The sequence below is a fragment of the Lithobates pipiens genome, unplaced genomic scaffold (genome assembly GCF_037356315.1).
Source record: "Lithobates pipiens isolate NorthernLeopardFrog02 unplaced genomic scaffold, aLitPip1_a1.2 Scaffold_8, whole genome shotgun sequence".
Classification (NCBI taxonomy): Eukaryota; Metazoa; Chordata; class Amphibia; order Anura; family Ranidae; genus Lithobates; species Lithobates pipiens.
The window spans coordinates 647,718,724-647,735,998 of NW_027507903.1; the positions used below are offsets into that span (position 1 = coordinate 647,718,724).

The window sequence follows — 17,275 nt, forward strand, 5'->3', positions numbered from 1 at the left end:
CTTCGGCGCATGCGCAGCAGGGAACCAGCTGTGCAGCCGCAAGACTTCACTGCTGGTTTCTCTCACAAGGAACGGCAGCACCCCGAGAGCTGATTGGAAAATTGGCTGGGGTGCTGATATCACGGGCACCCTGGACAGGTAAGTGTCCTAATATTAAAAGTCAGCAGCTACAGTATTTGTAACTGCTGACTTTTCATTTTTTGCCGAGGGGGGGGGGGGGGTTTGGTTGGCGCACAGCTTTAGGAGTGGTACTGGGAGGTGAACAGTGGGCAGAGACAAGGAATGGTGTTCAGAGGTAGGTCAGGGTGAGGAGAGCACCTGTACCAAAAGCTCTTTGAAAAAAAAAGCCCTGATGTTACCCCTATGTATACATAACCCGGTAATGCCTGTATTTTGGTGCTACCCATCCCGACTGGAGTTCCCATTTAAACTCAAGTGTGAGTAAAATGTGGATGAAGAATGGAGCTCTGTGTCTCGGAGAATTCAGGAAAATGGTGATTTGATAGATAAACGTACTGCCACTTTTCTGCATATGTTCTGCCAGTTTCCCCATGGCTCCCAATGCCCTCCGAATGTTATTGGAAAGAGAACCTGTAACACAAAGAAGGATGGTTTACCGCTGAGCCGTTCTCCTAGACCAGCGTTTCTCAATTCCGATCCTCAAGGCGCCCCAACAGGTCAAGTTTTCAGGATTTCCTTCAGATGAAACGACTCTATTAATCACTAAGGCAAGTGAAACTGATCAAATCACCCGTGCAAAATAATGGAAAGCCTGAAAACATGACCTGTTGGGGGCGCCTTGAGGACCGGAGTTGAGGAACGCTGGCCTATACACACATTCACTGAGAAGGTGACCGGTCCTACAATACAGAAAGTAACAAAGACACAAAAGTGTATGGGGGGGGGGGTCCTGTTGAAGACCATGAATGAGAGATAGAAAAGTTCTGAACTTGGTCATTTTTCATTTAAAGGGAACATATAGCAGCTTTGTAAATTATTATTTTTTTATAACAGTCAGCCCAAAAACACACAATGTGTAAATTGTTTTTTAGTCTTTTAGTCAGATTCTTATGAAATAATACATAAATAGTTGATATTTTCATATCTAGTCTGTGGGTGGTGCCCTGGACTCATTTTCACGTGTTTTCCAGACTAGTCACCCCTCCTTTGCTGATAAAGCCTGGTGTTTATAGAGCTCAATAGCTCCTCACAGAACTGAACTTGTCTTTGACTCCTCCCTTCTCCCCTCCCTCCTGCTCTGTGCAAACAAGGCTACATGAAATATCACTCAGAGAGAGACCAACTGAAAGCAAACAGTGTCTGCTCTCATCTCTCTATAGAAAACTCATAATACTCGGGGATCCAGTTATCCTGGGCCAGTGATGGCGAACCTTGGCACCCCAGATGTTTTGGAACTACATTTCCCATGATGCTCAACTACACTGCAGAGTGCATGATCATGGGAAATGTAGTTCCAAAACATCTGGGGTGCCAAGGTTCGCCATCACTGTCCAAGGTGCTCTCGGATGTTTCTTTGTGGAACAAATATTTTATACACAACATCCTCCCCTCCACCTGGCTGCGACCACTCTGTCCTCCACTCCACCTAGTTTCATACACCCTGTCCTCCCCTCCACCTGGCTGCTCCACTCTGTCCTCCCCTCCAAATGGCTGCGACCACCCTGTCCCCCCTCCACCTGGCTGCATCCACCCTGTCCTCCCCTCCACCTGGCTGCTTCACTCTGTCCTCCCCTCCACCTGGCTGCTCCACTCTGTCCTCCCCTCCAAATGGCTGCTTCACTCTGTCCTCCCCTCCACCTGGCTGCTCCACTCTGTCCTCCCCTCCACCTGGCTGTGACCACTCTGTCCTCCCCTCCACCTGGCTGCTTCACTCTGTCCTCCCCTCCACCTGGCTGCTCCACTCTGTCCTCCCCTCCACCTGGCTGCTCCACTCTGTCCTCCCCTCCAAATGGCTGCAACCACCCTGTCCTTCACTCCACCTGGCTGCATCCACCCTGTCCCCCCTCCACCTGGCTGCTTCACTCTGTCCTCCTCTCCAAATGGCTGCGACCACCCTGTCCTCCCCTCCACCTGGCTGCTCCACTCTGTCCTCCCCTCCAAATGGCTGCGACCACCCTGTCCTTCACTCCACCTGGCTGCATCCACCCTGTCCTCCCTCCACCTGGCTGCTTCACTCTGTCCTCCTCTCCACCTGTCTGCGACCACTCTGTCCTTCCCTCCACCTAGCTTCATCTACCCTGCCTCCCCTCCACCTGGCTGCATCCACCCTGTCCTCCCCTCCACCTGTCTGCTCCACCCTGTCCCCCCTCCACCTGGCTGCATCCACCCTGTCCTCCCCTCCACCTGGCTGCATCCATCCAGTCCTCCCCTTCACCTGGCTGCTCCACCCTGCCCCTCTCCACCTGGCTGCTTCACTCTGTCCTCCCCTCCACCTGGCTGCGACCACTCTGTCCTCCACTCCACCTGGCTGCTCCACCCTGTCCTCCCCTCCACCTGCCTGCTCCACCCTGTCCTCCCCTCCACCTGGCTGCTCCACTCTGTCCTCCCCTCCAAATGGCTGCGACCACTCTGTCCTCCACTCCACCTGGCTGCTCCACCCTGTCCTCCCTTCCACCTGCCTGCTCCACCCTGTCCTCCCCTCCACCTGCCTGCTCCACCCTGTCCTCCCTCCATCTGGCTGCATCCACCCTGTCCTCCACTCCACCTGGCTGCATCCACCCTGTCCTCCCTCCATCTGGCTGCATCCACCCTGTCCCCCCTCCACCTGGCTGCTTCACTCTGTCCTCCTCTCCACCTGTCTGCGACCACTCTGTCCTTCCCTCCACCTAGCTTCATCTACCCTGCCTCCCCTCCACCTGGCTGCATCCACCCTGTCCTCCCCTCCACCTGTCTGCTCCACCCTGTCCCCCCTCCACCTGGCTGCATCCACCCTGTCCTCCCCTCCACCTGGCTGCTCCATCCAGTCCTCCCCTTCACCTGGCTGCTCCACCCTGCCCCTCTCCACCTGGCTGCTTCACTCTGTCCTCCCCTCCACCTGGCTGCTCCACTCTGTCCTCCCCTCCAAATGGCTGCGACCACCCTGTCCTCCACTCCACCTGGCTGCATCCACCCTGTCCCCCCTCCACCTGGCTGCATCCACCCTGTCCCCCCTCCACCTGGCTGCTTCACTCTGTCCTCCCCTCCACCTGGCTGCGACCACTCTGTCCTCCACTCCACCTGGCTGCTCCACCCTGTCCTCCCTTCCACCTGCCTGCTCCACCCTGTCCTCCCCTCCACCTGCCTGCTCCACCCTGTCCTCCCTCCATCTGGCTGCATCCACCCTGTCCTCCACTCCACCTGGCTGCTCCACCCTGTCCTCCCTTCCACCTGCCTGCTCCACCCTGTCCTCCCCTCCACCTGCCTGCTCCACCCTGTCCTCCCTCCATCTGGCTGCATCCACCCTGTCCTCCACTCCACCTGGCTGCATCCACCCTGTCCCCCCTCCACCTGGCTGCTTCACTCTGTCCTCCTCTCCACCTGTCTGCGACCACTCTGTCCTTCCCTCCACCTAGCTTCATCTACCCTGCCTCCCCTCCACCTGGCTGCATCCACCCTGTCCTCCCCTCCACCTGTCTGCTCCACCCTGTCCCCCCTCCACCTGGCTGCATCCACCCTGTCCTCCCCTCCACCTGGCTGCTCCATCCAGTCCTCCCCTTCACCTGGCTGCTCCACCCTGCCCCTCTCCACCTGGCTGCATCCACTCTGTACTCCCCTCCACCTGGCTGCTCCACCCTGCCCCTCTCCACCTGGCTGCATCCACTCTGTACTCCCCTCCACCTGGCTGCTCCACCCTGTCCTCTTCTCCACCTGGCTGCTCCACTCTGTCCTCCTCTTTACCTGGCTGCTCCAATCTGTCCTCCCCTCCAAATAGCTGCGACCACCCTGTCCTCATCTCCACCTGGCTGCATCCACCCTGTCCTCCTCTCCACCTGCCTGCTCCACCCTGTCCTCACCTCCACCTGGCTGCTCCACCCTGTCCTCCCCTCTACCTGGCTGCATCCACCCTGTCCCCCCTCCACCGGGCTGCATCCACCCTGTCCTCCCCTCCACCTGGCTGCTTCACTCTGTCCTCCCCTCCACCTAGCTTTATCCACCCTGCCTCCCCTCCACCTGGCTGCATCCACCCTGTACCCCCTCCACCTGGCTGCTCCACTCTGTCCTCCCCTCCACCTGGCTGCGACCACCCTGTCCTCCACTCCACCTAGCTTCATCCACCCTGCCTCCCCTCCACCTGGCTGCATCCACCCTGTCCTCCCCTCTACCTAGCTGCATCCACCCTGTCCTCCCCTCCACCTGGCTGCTCCACCCTGTCTTCCTCTCCACCTAGCTGCTCCACTCTGTCCTCCCCTCCACCTGGCTGCAGCCACCAATACTTTTTCAAGGCACTGTGTATATGCATGTTTGTGTGTGTATGTATATAACTGTATTTTATAGTTGGCCCCCTTACTTTTGTCCCTGTCCTCCCATGTGCCCCCCCTAAATATGGAAGCTGGAGACACCACTGCCTAGTCGGGGTGCCCAAGCGGTTCCGTCACAGTAATTTCATGTGATTTGGGTAGATTCCCCTATATTACAAATCACTCTCAATATACACATATGATTGACTTACTTCTTTCCTTCTTATAAGCTTCTAGTTGAAAAGAAAGGTTATAAACTGCGAAGAAAAAACAAATACATTGTTATCTTTGAAGAGGAATATAACATTTTATAGTAAACAACATGAATTGTCATCCCCATGGCAGACTCCTTCTCCTCCTCCCTACAAGACAATCCCAATGGCCATGTCACAGGAAGACACACTCCTTTTTTCCATGCTCAATCACCTCGCCAGCAACACATAACCTACAGCCATGGGCAAAACTTTTGAGAATGGCACAAATATACATTTTCACCAAATTCTGCTGCCTCAGGTTTTATGACGCCAGTTTGCACATCCTCCAGAATGTTATGAAGAATGATCAGATAAATTAAAATTAACTGCAAAGTCCCTCTTCACCATGAAAATGAACTTAATCCCATAAAAAAACATTTCAACTGCATTTGAGAAGAAGGCTTCAAGGTGCCCAAGAAAGTCCAGCATGCGCCAGGACCGTCTCCTACAGTTGATTCGGGTGTGGTATGAGGGCACCACCAGTGCAGTGAGAGGCGTGCCTCCACTGCAGCATTTTTGTTGGACAGCTTGGGCCAATGGTACTTTACCATTGGTCCAAGGCTCCAAGCTGTCCATTGAGCTCAGTGCTTCTGACAAGAAGTGAGAGGCACTGTGAGCTCATCCACTCAGTCTGCTGCAAACAGAGTGTTCCAGCTTGCATTTAAACGGGCCACTCTGTATGTAGCTTCTGATAGGTTGAGCAAGGAGCCCCGTATCTCTGGAACCATTGGTCCTAAAAGCCCAAAATGTTGACCAGTGTTGAGGTAGGACTTTAGCTACTTACCCCATCCTAAATTATGAATTTGAGAAGCTTGATCATATGTTTATGGCTCAACTGCCTCCCCTGACTGCACATCCCTGGGGGGAAAGTCATTTTCTCTGATGAATCCCCTTTCTGATTGGGGCATCTGGAAAAAGCCTTGTCCAAAGAAGAAAAGTTGAGTGCTACCATCAGTCCTGTGTCATGCCAACAGTAAAGCAGTACAGTAAAGCATCCTGAGATCATTCATGGTTGGGGTTGCTTCTCAGCCAAGGGAGTGGGCTCACTCACAATTTTCCCTAAGAACACAACCCTTGAACAAAGGATGGCGCAAGCCAATGAATGATGGGGGAAGGCCAGGGGCGGTCAGGCTGGGAAGGAAAGGGGCTATATGATTCTGGGATGTCCTCCAGCCAAGAATTAGGATGTCTAGATGTCCTCCAGCCAAGAAATGAGGATGTCTAGATCTCCTCCAGCCAAGAAATGAGGATGTCTAGATCTCCTCCAGCCAGCCAAGAAATGAGGATGTCTAGATGTCCTCCAGCCAAGAAATTAGGATGTCTAAATCTCCTCCAGCCAAGAAATGAGGATGTCTAGATGTCCTCCAGCCAAGAAATGAGGATGTCTAGATGTCCTCCAGCCAAGAAATGAGGATATCTAGATGTCCTTCAGCCAAGAAATGAGGATGTCTAGATGTCCTCCAGCCAAGAAATGAGGATGTCTAGATGTCCTCCAGCCAAGAAATGAGGATGTCTAGATGTCCTCCAGCCAGCCAAGAAATGAGGGCGGGGTTCTATCTGACTTGCTTCAGCTCACAGTGTCCGGTGAAATCAGAGAAAGCCGTTTCAGTACGGGAGAGGAGCCGGTACACCTGTGCAAGACTGGAGGGGAGGCCCGGAGTTCAGATTTCATTTAGATTTTCTGCTATAAATCGTTGCATGCACGGCCCGCATAAGAAGTCATTTGCAGAAGTAGCTGTATAGTGGCCTATTAACCAGCACCTACCTTTATCCTCCAGATGTGACTGTGTCCCGGAGAGACGCTTATCTGGGGAGAAAACACAGAATATCTGATTAAGAGAACTCCCAGGCCTTCCCAGGATACATGTATAAAGTTATGTATTTTCTTTAACCTGAAAATTGACGATTAGCATGCATGTACCACCTTCCTAGATGGGTGCAAGGTTAGTGTTCTGCCTCCAGCAGTACTTTGGTACTTTGATGTAGAATACCAAGGACATGGCAGCAGGCTGCCATAACCCTGGTATTTTCTGAAATGGCAGGCGGTCTGCTTTAAGATAAACGTGGTCTCAGCAGCGAATTCGCCATGAGATCACTTTTATCGGCGGTGAGAGAGGTGCCTGCCTCCCTCCCTCCCGCCATGCTACGGTCGTCTCCGTCGCTTACCGGAGCCACCAGCTGGGGCGGAGACGATCGCGTCCCTTTCCCCCTGACAGACATGGAGTCGAGTGAGGGAAAGATGGCCCCCCACTCGACTCCATAACATTGGATGATGGAAGCGACGTCAAACGTCACTTCCACCCAATAGTCTTAGAGGGAAATCTTTTTTTTTTTTTTTATAATTTTTTTTTTTTTTTAAAGTCATTTAATTATTATTATTTTTTGAGATGTGAGGTCTTTTTGACCCCAGATCTCACATTAAAGAGGTCCTGTCATGCTTTTTTTCTATTACAAGGGACGTTTACATTCATTGTAATAGGAATAAAAGTGACCCAAAAATGTTTTTTTTTTAATTTTGTAAAAAAAAAATAAAAAAATAAAAAAATAAGTAAAGCGCCCATCCCGCCGCGCTCTCGTGCAGATGCGAACGCACACGTAGATCGCGACCGCATATGTAAACGGTTTTCAAACCACACATGTGAGATATCGCCACAATTGTTAGAACGAGAGCAATAATTCTAGCCCTAGACCTTCTCTGTAACTCAAAACTGGTCAATTTTTAAGCAACACCTAATGAAAATTTTAAGGGTAAAAGTTTGTCGCCATTCCACGAGCGGGCACAAATTTGAAGCGTGACATGTTGGGTATCAATTTACCCGGCGTAACATTTTCTTTCACAATATGAAAAAAAAATTGGGCTAAATTTACTGTCTTATTTTTTTATTTAAAAAAGTGTGTTTTTTCCCCCAAAAAAGTGCGCTTGTAAGACCGCTGCGCAAATAAGGTGTGACCTGAAGTATTGCAACGACCGCCATTTTATGCTCTAGGGTGTTAGAATATATATATATATATATATATATATATATATATATATATATATATATATATAAAATGTTTGGGGGTTCTCAGCAATTTTCAAGCAAAAAAAAAACCTGATTTTACCTTGTAAACAACAAGTATCAAAAAGAGACTCGGTCCTTAAGTGGTTAAAAGGGATAATTTTTTATTTTGTAAAAAAAAAAAGAGTTTTTTTTTATTTTTTTTATTGCATTTTAGTGTAAATATGAGATGTGAGGTCTTTTTGACCCCCAGATCTCACATTAAAGAGGACTTGTCATGCTTTTTTTTCTAGTATAAGGGATGTTTACATTCCTTGTAATAGGATTAAACGTGATCCAAATATTTGTTTTTTACATTTTGTAAGAATAAAAAGCAAAAAGTAAAATAAATACTACAAAAAAAAAAAATATATATATATATATATATATATATATATATATAAAGGGCCCCGTCCCGCCGCGCTCTCGCGCAGAAGCGAACGCATACGTAGGTCACGCCTGCATATGAAAACCGTAGCTGTACATGTGAGTTATTGTCATGATCGTTAGAGTGAGAGCAATAATTACGGCACTAGACCTCCTCTGTAACTTAAAACTGGTAACCTGTAGAAATTTTTAAATGTTGCCTATGGAGATTTTTAAAGGTCAAAGTTTGTCACCTTTCCGCGAGCGGGCTCAATTTTGAAGCGTGACAAGTTGGGTATTAATTTACTTGTAACATTATCTTTCACAATATAAAAAAAAAATTAGGCTAACTTTACTGTTTTCTTATTTTTTAATTCAAAAAAGGTGTATTTTTTTTTTTTTACAAAAAAATTGCGTTTGTAAGGCCGCTGCGCAAATACGGTGTGACATAAAGTGCTGCGATGATCGCCATTTTATTCTCTAGGGCAGGGATTTCAAACTGGTGGCCTTTCAGCTGTTGCAAAACTACAAGTCTCATCATGCCTCTGCCTGCGGGAGTCACGCTTGTAACTGTCAGCCTTGCAATGCCTCATGGGACTTGTAGTTTCGCAACAGCTGGAGGGCCACCAGTTTGAGACCCCTGCTCTAGGGTGTCTGGGAATTTTATATATATATATATATATATATATATATATATATATATATATATATATATATATAGTTTGGGGGTTCTCTGTAAGCCTAGATTAAGGCTTACCTGTAGGTCCAAGCAATATCTCCTAAACCTATATGGTTTAGGAGATATTTGCCTGAAAACAGACAGGGGCACGCAGGCGCACTGAGCGCGGCATTCTCAGCGGCGGAGCTGCCATGCGTGTCGGCTCCCGTGCGCATGCGCGGGAGTGACGTCATCGCGGCTTTGCCGAATGACAGCGGCGGGGCTGCGAGACCCCACCAAGAAGATGGATGCGGCGGACTACAGGGATCAGCGGCGACTTCGCTGGCTCCTGTGTCAGGTAAGTGACACATAATGGACTACTATACGATGCATAGTAGTCCATTATGCTTTGCCTTTGCAGGGAATGAAAGAGGAAGTAAACTCATCAGGGTTTACTTCCTCTTTAACCACTTCAGGACCGCCGTATTGCCATTGTACGTCAGCACAATGGCACAGGCAGGCAGAATCACGTACATCTACGTGATTGCCTTCCAGCGGGTGGGGGGTCCCATCGGACCCCCTCCCGCTGGTTACGGCGGTCCGATTCGGTGCAGGAGCGCTCCGTGATGAGGGGATGGCCGTTCGTTTTCGGCCACCCCCTCTGGATCGCTCCTGGCCAATGAGAAGCTTCCTCCCCTGTGTATTGTTTACACAGGAAGGAGGAAGTGATGTCATTCTCCTCGGGGCGGTCTTTTTGACCGGACTACGAGGAGAAGAGTAAAAGTAAGTCTGCACGAACACTACACTGACATGTAGGTACACACAGGCACACAAACCCCCCCTGATCCCCCCCCCGATCGCCCCCCGATCCCCCCCCCCCGCCCCCCCTCCCCCCCCAGTCACAGTGTCACTGATTGCATTGATCATTTCTTTACTGATCAATGCATTCAGTGTCAGTTGTGACAGTAAAAACTGTCAGGACAGTTAGTGTTAGGTCCAGGGTAGCCCCCTATCACCCCCCAATAAAGATTTAACCCCCTGATTGCCCCTAGAGTTAACCCTTTCACCCCCTTTTGCCAGTGTCACTAAGCGATCATTTTTCTGATCGCTGCATGTGTCGCTAGTGTCGCTAGGTAGCTAGTTATTTTTTTAGGTTCACCGCCAGGTTTTTATATCGCTAGGTACCCCGATATACTACCCAATAATGTTTTTAACCCCCTGATTGCCGCTAGTTAACCCTTTCACCCCCTTTTGCCAGTGTCACTAAGCGATCGTTTTTCTGATCGCTGCATTAGTGTCGCTACAGTCGCTAGGTAGCTAGTTATTTTTTTAGGTTCACCGCCAGGTTTTTATAGCGCTAGGTACCCCGATATACTACCCAATAATGTTTTTAACCCCCTGATTGCCGCTAGTTAACCCTTTCACCCCCTTTTGCCAGTGTCACTAAGCGATCATTTTTCTGATCGCTGCATGTGTCGCTAGGTAGCTAGTTATTTTTTTAGGTTCACCGCCAGGTTTTTATATCGCTAGGTACCCCGATATACTACCCAATAATGTTTTTAACCCCCTGATTGCCGCTAGTTAACCCTTTCACCCCCTTTTGCCAGTGTCACTAAGCGATCATTTTTCTGATCGCTGCATTAGTGTCGCTACAGTCGCTAGGTAGCTAGTTATTTTTTTAGGTTCACCGCCAGGTTTTTATAGCGCTAGGTACCCCGATATACTACCCAATAATGGTTTTAACCCCCTAATTTCCGCTAGTTAACCCTTTCACCCCCTTTTGCCAGTGTCACTAAGCGATAATTTTTCTGAACGCTGCATCAGTGTCGCTAGTGTCGCTAGGTAGCTAGTTAACTAGGCTCCCAAAAAGTCCCACACATGTGGTATCCCCGTACTCGGGAGAAGCAGCAGAATTTATTTTGGGGTGTAATTTGACTTCTGCCCATAGCATGTGTGAGCAATATATCATTTAGTGACAACTTTGTGCAAAAAAAAAAAAGTTTGTAATATTCCCGCAACTTTTGGCAAAATATAAAATATTCCATGGACTCAACATGCCTCTCAGTAAATAGCTTGGGGTGTCTACTTTCCAAAATGGGGTCATTTGGGGGGGTTTTGTGCTATTTTGGCATTTTATGGCCTTCGAAACTGTGATAGGTAGTGAGGAGTTAAATCAAAAATTTGCACCCTTAGAAATCCTGAAGGTGGTGATTGGTTTTCGGGGTGCCGTGCGCGACTAGACTCCCAAAAAGTCCCACACATGTGGTATCCCCGTACTCGGGAGAAGCAGCAGAATGTATTTTGGGGTGTCATTTCACATATAACCATGGCATGTGTGAGCAATATATCATTTAGTGACAACTTTTTGTAAAAAAAATTTTTTATTTATTTTTTTGTCATTATTCAATCCCTTAGGACAAAAAAAATAAATATTCAATGGGCTCAACATACCCATCAGCAATTTCCTTGGGGTGTCTACTTTCCAAAATGGGGTCATTTGGGGGGGATTTGTACTGCCCTGCCATTTTAGCACCTCAAGAAATGAGATCGGCAGTCATAAATTAAAAGCTGTGTAAATTCCAGAAAATGTACTCTAGTTTGTAGACGCTATAACTTTTGCGCAAACCAAAAAATATACGCTTATTGACATTTTTTTTACTAAAGACATGTGGCTGAATAAATTTTGCCCTCAATGTATGACTAAAATTTAGTTTATTCGATTTTTCTTATAACAAAAAGAAGAAAATATCTTTTTTTTTCAAAATTTTCGCTCTTTTTTCATTTATATCGCAAAAAAAAAAAATCGCAGAGGCAATCAAATACCATCAAAAGAAAGCTCTATTTGTGGGAAGAAAAGGACGCAAATTTCGTTTGGGTGCAATATTGCATGACCGCGCAATTACCAGTTAAAGCAGCGCAGTGCGAAATTGCAAAAAGACCTCTGGTCCTTAAGGTGTTTATTGGTCCGGAACTGAAGTGGTTAAGTGGTTAATTAAGTTGTTTGCCTGCAATATCAGATTTGACCACAAGATGGAGCCAGTGTTAAATTTACTGTTTTTGCAGAAACTAGAATGGCGCTGTCTGGCTTATTGCAGAATAGGGGGGGGGGGGGGGGTTTAGCTGCATGTGGAGCTACACGGGGAAATCTGTAGCGAGGAACAGACTAATTAGGTAAAATGAGTCCTTAGCTCTCCCGTAATCAGTAGAGCTGCTTGTGATTGCTCATACTCAATAAAGACCAGAAAAAAAAAAAAAAACATAACTCCTCCATGTAAACTCAAACAAGGAACAATAAAAACAATAAAATAGTAAGATTGACCCTAATACTTTTCTTTAGTTACCTGATTAATCCTAATATATATTAAATATCACACTCTTAAACCCAAAAAAGCATAATATACTAAATGGGGTTAGAAACTATGAGTGCATATGGACGTCGGGAGTGGCATCCCCTTGTGGCCAGATTCCAAAATAGAGAATTTTTTTTTTTTAAATACAATTACACATTCATAAACACACACTGTACATTTGCATTTGACTGCTGTTAATCCTGAATAATTAATACTGGCACATTTTCAGCTATTATTAATAAAAGCATTGACATCCCATTCAATATTCATACTGAATGGGGTGTAGGTCCAGGCTTGATATATCCATTTAGTCTCTAGACGTGAAACCTCCCGCACCATATTACTACCCCTCAAGTGTCCACAAAACTTGTCAATGCCTAGGAAGGTGGTACCCTCTGGGTTTCGATCATACTTCCAACCATTATGCTTAGAGAGACTGTGTTTTCGAAAAGCCCCGTTTTAATATTTGCTACATGCTCTTCGAGTCTTCCGTGAAGCATGTGTTTGGTCCTGCCAATGTATTGCTTTGAGCATGGACATTTTATCACATACACCATGTACTTAGTGGAGCACGTGATAAAAAGTTTGATTTGAAAAAAAATTCTTGAGTGGAAGTTGACTGAAAGGAATCAGTTCTTCTATTGGTATTTGCATTTAATTTACAAATTGAACGCCTTCTACATGGGTAGAAGCCCCCCATGCTCTGAAAAAAAAGGAAAGTTGTTTAGGTGGATTTACTATATTGGGAGCAACCTGTTGTTTCAAAGGGGGGACTCCTCGGTACACAACTCTGGGTCGTTCCGGTAAAATTGAGCCCAACACACGATCTCCCCTGAGAATCTTCCAGTGTTTTTCCATTATTTTCTTTATATCATAGTACTGATTAGAGTAACCCGTGATAAAAGAAAATTTAAAGGACTCATTTTGCTCTTCGGGTCCACCAATAAGTCATCTCTATTTCTCTCCAAAGCCATATGAAGTGCTTTGTCAAGTTCTTCAACTTTATATCCCTTTTCAGGGAAGCATGCTCTCAGCATTGATGCTTCCTTACCGAAATCATCCAGATTGGTGCAATTACACCTCAGCCTCAAAAATTAACTTTTAGGGATTGATTCCAGCAAGGCCATATGGTGGCAGCTTTTAATATTAATGAGATCATTACGGTCAGTTTCCTTAAAGTAAGTTGATGTAACCACCTTACCATCAATGACTCTAATCCTTAAATCAAGAAAGTGAATTTCCGTGCTACTGGCTTCATGGGTTAGGAGGCTACCCCTATCGTTAGCATTCAAATCCTGAATGAAACCATTCAAGGATTCCAGGCTACCATCCCACAGGAGGAGGATGTCGTCAATATATCTCCTCCAGAGTACCAGCTCAGGCCTGGACTCTTGATATACGACATCCTCCTCCCATTTAGCCATAAAAAGGTTTGCCATGCTTGGGGCAAACTTCGCCCCCATGGCAACCCCCCTTCTCTGTACATAATAGGAGCCATTATACCAAAAGTAATTTTGTTCCATAGCATAGTCAAGAAGCCTCACAATGAATGATCTCTGCTGAGAGTGAAGAGTATCTTGTTGTAAAAAATACTCCACAGCCTCCCATCCATGCTGATGTGAAATTATAGTATACAAAGAGGAAACGTCATCGGTTTCAAGTATAAAGGTATCTTTCCATTCAAGATGTTCAAATAAATTAATAACTTGCATGGAATCCCTCAAATATGAAGGAGTTCGTACGACGAGGGGTTGTAAAAAGTGATTAATATATTTGCCCACCCTGGAAGTAACCGAATCAATGCCACTTATGATTGGTCTCCCAGGGGGGCAAATAGGATCCTTATATACCTTTGGTAGGTAATAAATCACTGGCATCCTAGGTACCACTAGTACCAAGAAGGCCTTCTCTTTTTTAGAGATGATCTTCTTTTGGAAGCCAACCTCAACTATCTCAACAAGTTCCTTCTTATAGCTGATAGTGGGGTTCCCCCTTAAAGGTAAATAAGTAGTTTGATCCGACAGAAGTCTCCTCATTTCAGTATTGTAGGCCTCCTTATCAAGTATAACAACCCCCCCTCCCTTACCGGCAGGATGAACCACAATGCCATCTCTATTTTTAAGCAATTCTAGACCTTTCCTGAATGTATATTCCCCTCCTATTCTTTTTAATTTGAAACAACTGCAAATCCTTAGTTACCAAATCCTTAAAAACTGTAATGGCCGGTGCCACAGGACCAGGAGGATTAAATAATGATCCATTGGCCAACCTCAAAATTCTCATGTCAACTGAGGTCGCAATACTAGAATGGTAAGAATTACACGTCATATATCGCTGAATACTTATTTTTCTAATAAACTTTTGGACATCTACAAATGTCTCAAATTTATTCAAGGACTTAGATGGGGCGAATTTAAGGCCATGATTAAGGACATGGTTTTCTTCATTAGGTAAGAGGGCCTTACTAAGATTAAAAAGGCCTGAATCCTTTAAACACGCCTCCTTTTTTTGTGCAGATTCTCCCCCCTCCTCTGCTACCCCTTCCTTTCTGGTCTATGCCCCTTTTGAAATGTTGTACTTCGGGAAAAAAAAACCCTACTAGCCCCCCCCCCCATTTGTCCCTCTCTCCCAGAAAAGGCGGAAGCAGGTAAGTACCTAGATTCCTGCCACCAATTGTCCCTAATCAGTGTCCTAGGAGACCATATTCCTGATGAAAATCATTATCCCAATTATTGGGATATTCAGCAAGATACCTATCATCAGTATATGGACCCTCTCTGCCACTAAGAGGACCAAACCGATTCTGTGTAGTGATAGGAAGAGGGATATAGGGTTTATACTGTCCCCTCCGCTTCTCAATATTTTTTTGAGGGTACAAATTTCTGTATCCACCCTCTGTAGTTTCTGCAGTTTTTTCCCAACGAGAAACTGAATAACTCGAGGTTGGTTTTAAACCAGCATCATTAAAGAACTGGAACCATTCACCGGTGTCTAAAACATCACTTAATGGGGTAAGGTCCCACCTTAAACTACGAGGAACCTGGTATAATGGGTATTTCCGGTCTGTGGAACGCATTGTATTGTGTGTTCCATCTTCCGGAATTGCGGTGGAGTTGGTTGAGGACGTCTCCGCTACATGCCACTTCCGTTTATTCCATCTGCTTTCTGGAAGTACGTTTTGGCGTCATTTCCGGTAAATGGAGCGCACGCGAGGTCCGCGGGTTGCGGTTCGCGCGGACGTTTGTTTCCGCTGTATGGGCCGCTCTTACAATTTCCCGTAATTTGTTTTAATTCACTGCCTATATAAGGATAGAGTTGCACGCCGTGGCCACGCCCCTGAAGATGCACATTGGTGACGAAACGTTGGGTTGATTGAGGGACTAGTGACGTGCTAAGAGTGAGATGAGGAGTTCGGAAGTGACCATCAATGTTGTGTTAGCAGCTATTATTTTCATTTTTAAGCTTTATAGCGCAACAAGTTCTTTTCTTTTTAACCCCTTCTCGCCCGCGCTATAGCCGAAAGACGGCTACAGCGCGGCCGCTACCTGCCGGGAGGCCGTCCCTGGACGCCCTCCTATTTACTTCCACAATGCGCACTCCTGAGAGCGTGCATCGGGGAAGTTCTGTGACTGGCCGTGTCCCTCGGACACAGCCAGTCACAGATCGCTGTAAACGGCCAATCACAGCGGCCGTTTACAGCGTGATCGGCGTGTCCAATGAGAGATGATCTCATATGTAAACATATGAGATCATCTCTCAGTGCCGCTCTCCCTCCTCACACAGAGACAGAAAAAAAATGAATGGCTGCAGCAGCCGTAAGTTCAAAAAAAAAGTTAAATAAACTGCCATCTGCCCCCAGTGCCACCTGTCAGAGCCATCTGTCCCCAGTGCCAACTGTCAGTGCCATCTGTCCCCAGTGCCGCCTGTCAGTGCCACCTGTCCCCAGTGCCTCGTATAAGTGCCATCTGTCATCAGTGCCACATATAAGTGCCATCTGTCATCAGTGCCACACATCAGTGCCACGTGTCATCAGTGCCACATCAGTGCCACGTGTCATCAGTGCCACATACTTCCATCTGTCATCAGTGTCATATCAGTGTCATGTGTCATCAGTGCCACATATTAGTGCCATCTGTCATCAGTGCCACGTATTAGTGCCATCTGTCATCAGTGCCACATATTAGTGCCATCTGTCATCAGTGCCACGTATAAGTGCCATCTGTCATCAGTGCCACATATTAGTGCCATCTGTCATCAGTGTCACGTATCATCAGTGCTCCGTATTAATGGCATCTGTCATCAGTGCCACATCAGTGTCACGTATCAATGCCATCTGTCATCAGTGCCACGTGTCATTGTCCTGGTGCTCCAGGGCCTTCAAAAGTGTAATAGTTAGTCAACAATTTAGATGTGTAATTTATGCTCCTAGAACACCTGATGGCGCTCCCTGCATGTTGGGCCTCTCTGAGTGGCCAGGCTGTGGAAAAGTCTCACACATGTGGTATCAAAATACTCAAGAGGAGTAGCAGAATGTATTTTGGGGTGTCATTTGTGGTATACACATGCCATGTGAGAGAAATAACCTATTACAATGACAATTTTGTGGGAAAAAATAAAAAAAATAAAAAATCTTCATTTTGCAAAGAATTGTGGGAAAAAATGACAACATCAAAAACCTCACCATTCCTCTTACTAAATACCTTGGAATGTCCTCTTTCAAAAAAGGGGTAATTTGGGGGGTATTTGTACTTTCCTGGCTTCTTTGGGTCGCAAGAAATGAGATAGGGTACCAGTACATCAGATGAGGTCAATTTTGTATGATTTGCACCACAGCTTGTAGACTCTCTAACTTTCACAAAGACCAAATAATATCCACTAATTTGGGTTATTTTTACCAAAGATATGTAGCAGTATAAATTGTGGCCAAAATTTATGAAGAAAAATTTATAATTTGCATAATTCTGTCACAGAAACAAAGAAAAATTTGTGTTTTTTTTTTCAAAATTTTCAGTCATTTTTCATTTATAGCGCAAAAAATAAAAAACCCCAGAGGTGGACTCCAATCAAGTTGTAGAAACATCTTCCCCTCATCAGCCTGGGTGTATCGGGAGCGTGGCGCAGCTTGGAGACTTGTGGGCTCTGGAAACACGGG

The 17,275-nt window shown here is 46.5% G+C and overlaps 1 protein-coding gene across 1 annotated transcript in view; it reads right to left on the reverse strand.

Annotated features, from left to right (window-relative positions):
• The window catches only part of LOC143961695 (C-type lectin domain family 10 member A-like), a 56,613-nt gene that overhangs the window by 26,155 nt on the left and 13,183 nt on the right, over nt 1–17,275 (reverse strand). The window contains exons 4-6 of the mRNA XM_077471014.1: nt 6,477–6,518; nt 4,670–4,714; nt 517–591 (exon numbers count right to left, since the gene is read on the reverse strand). Coding sequence (XP_077327140.1) covers nt 517–591; nt 4,670–4,714; nt 6,477–6,518 — 162 coding nt within the window. The remainder of the gene's footprint in view (nt 1–516; nt 592–4,669; nt 4,715–6,476; nt 6,519–17,275) is intronic.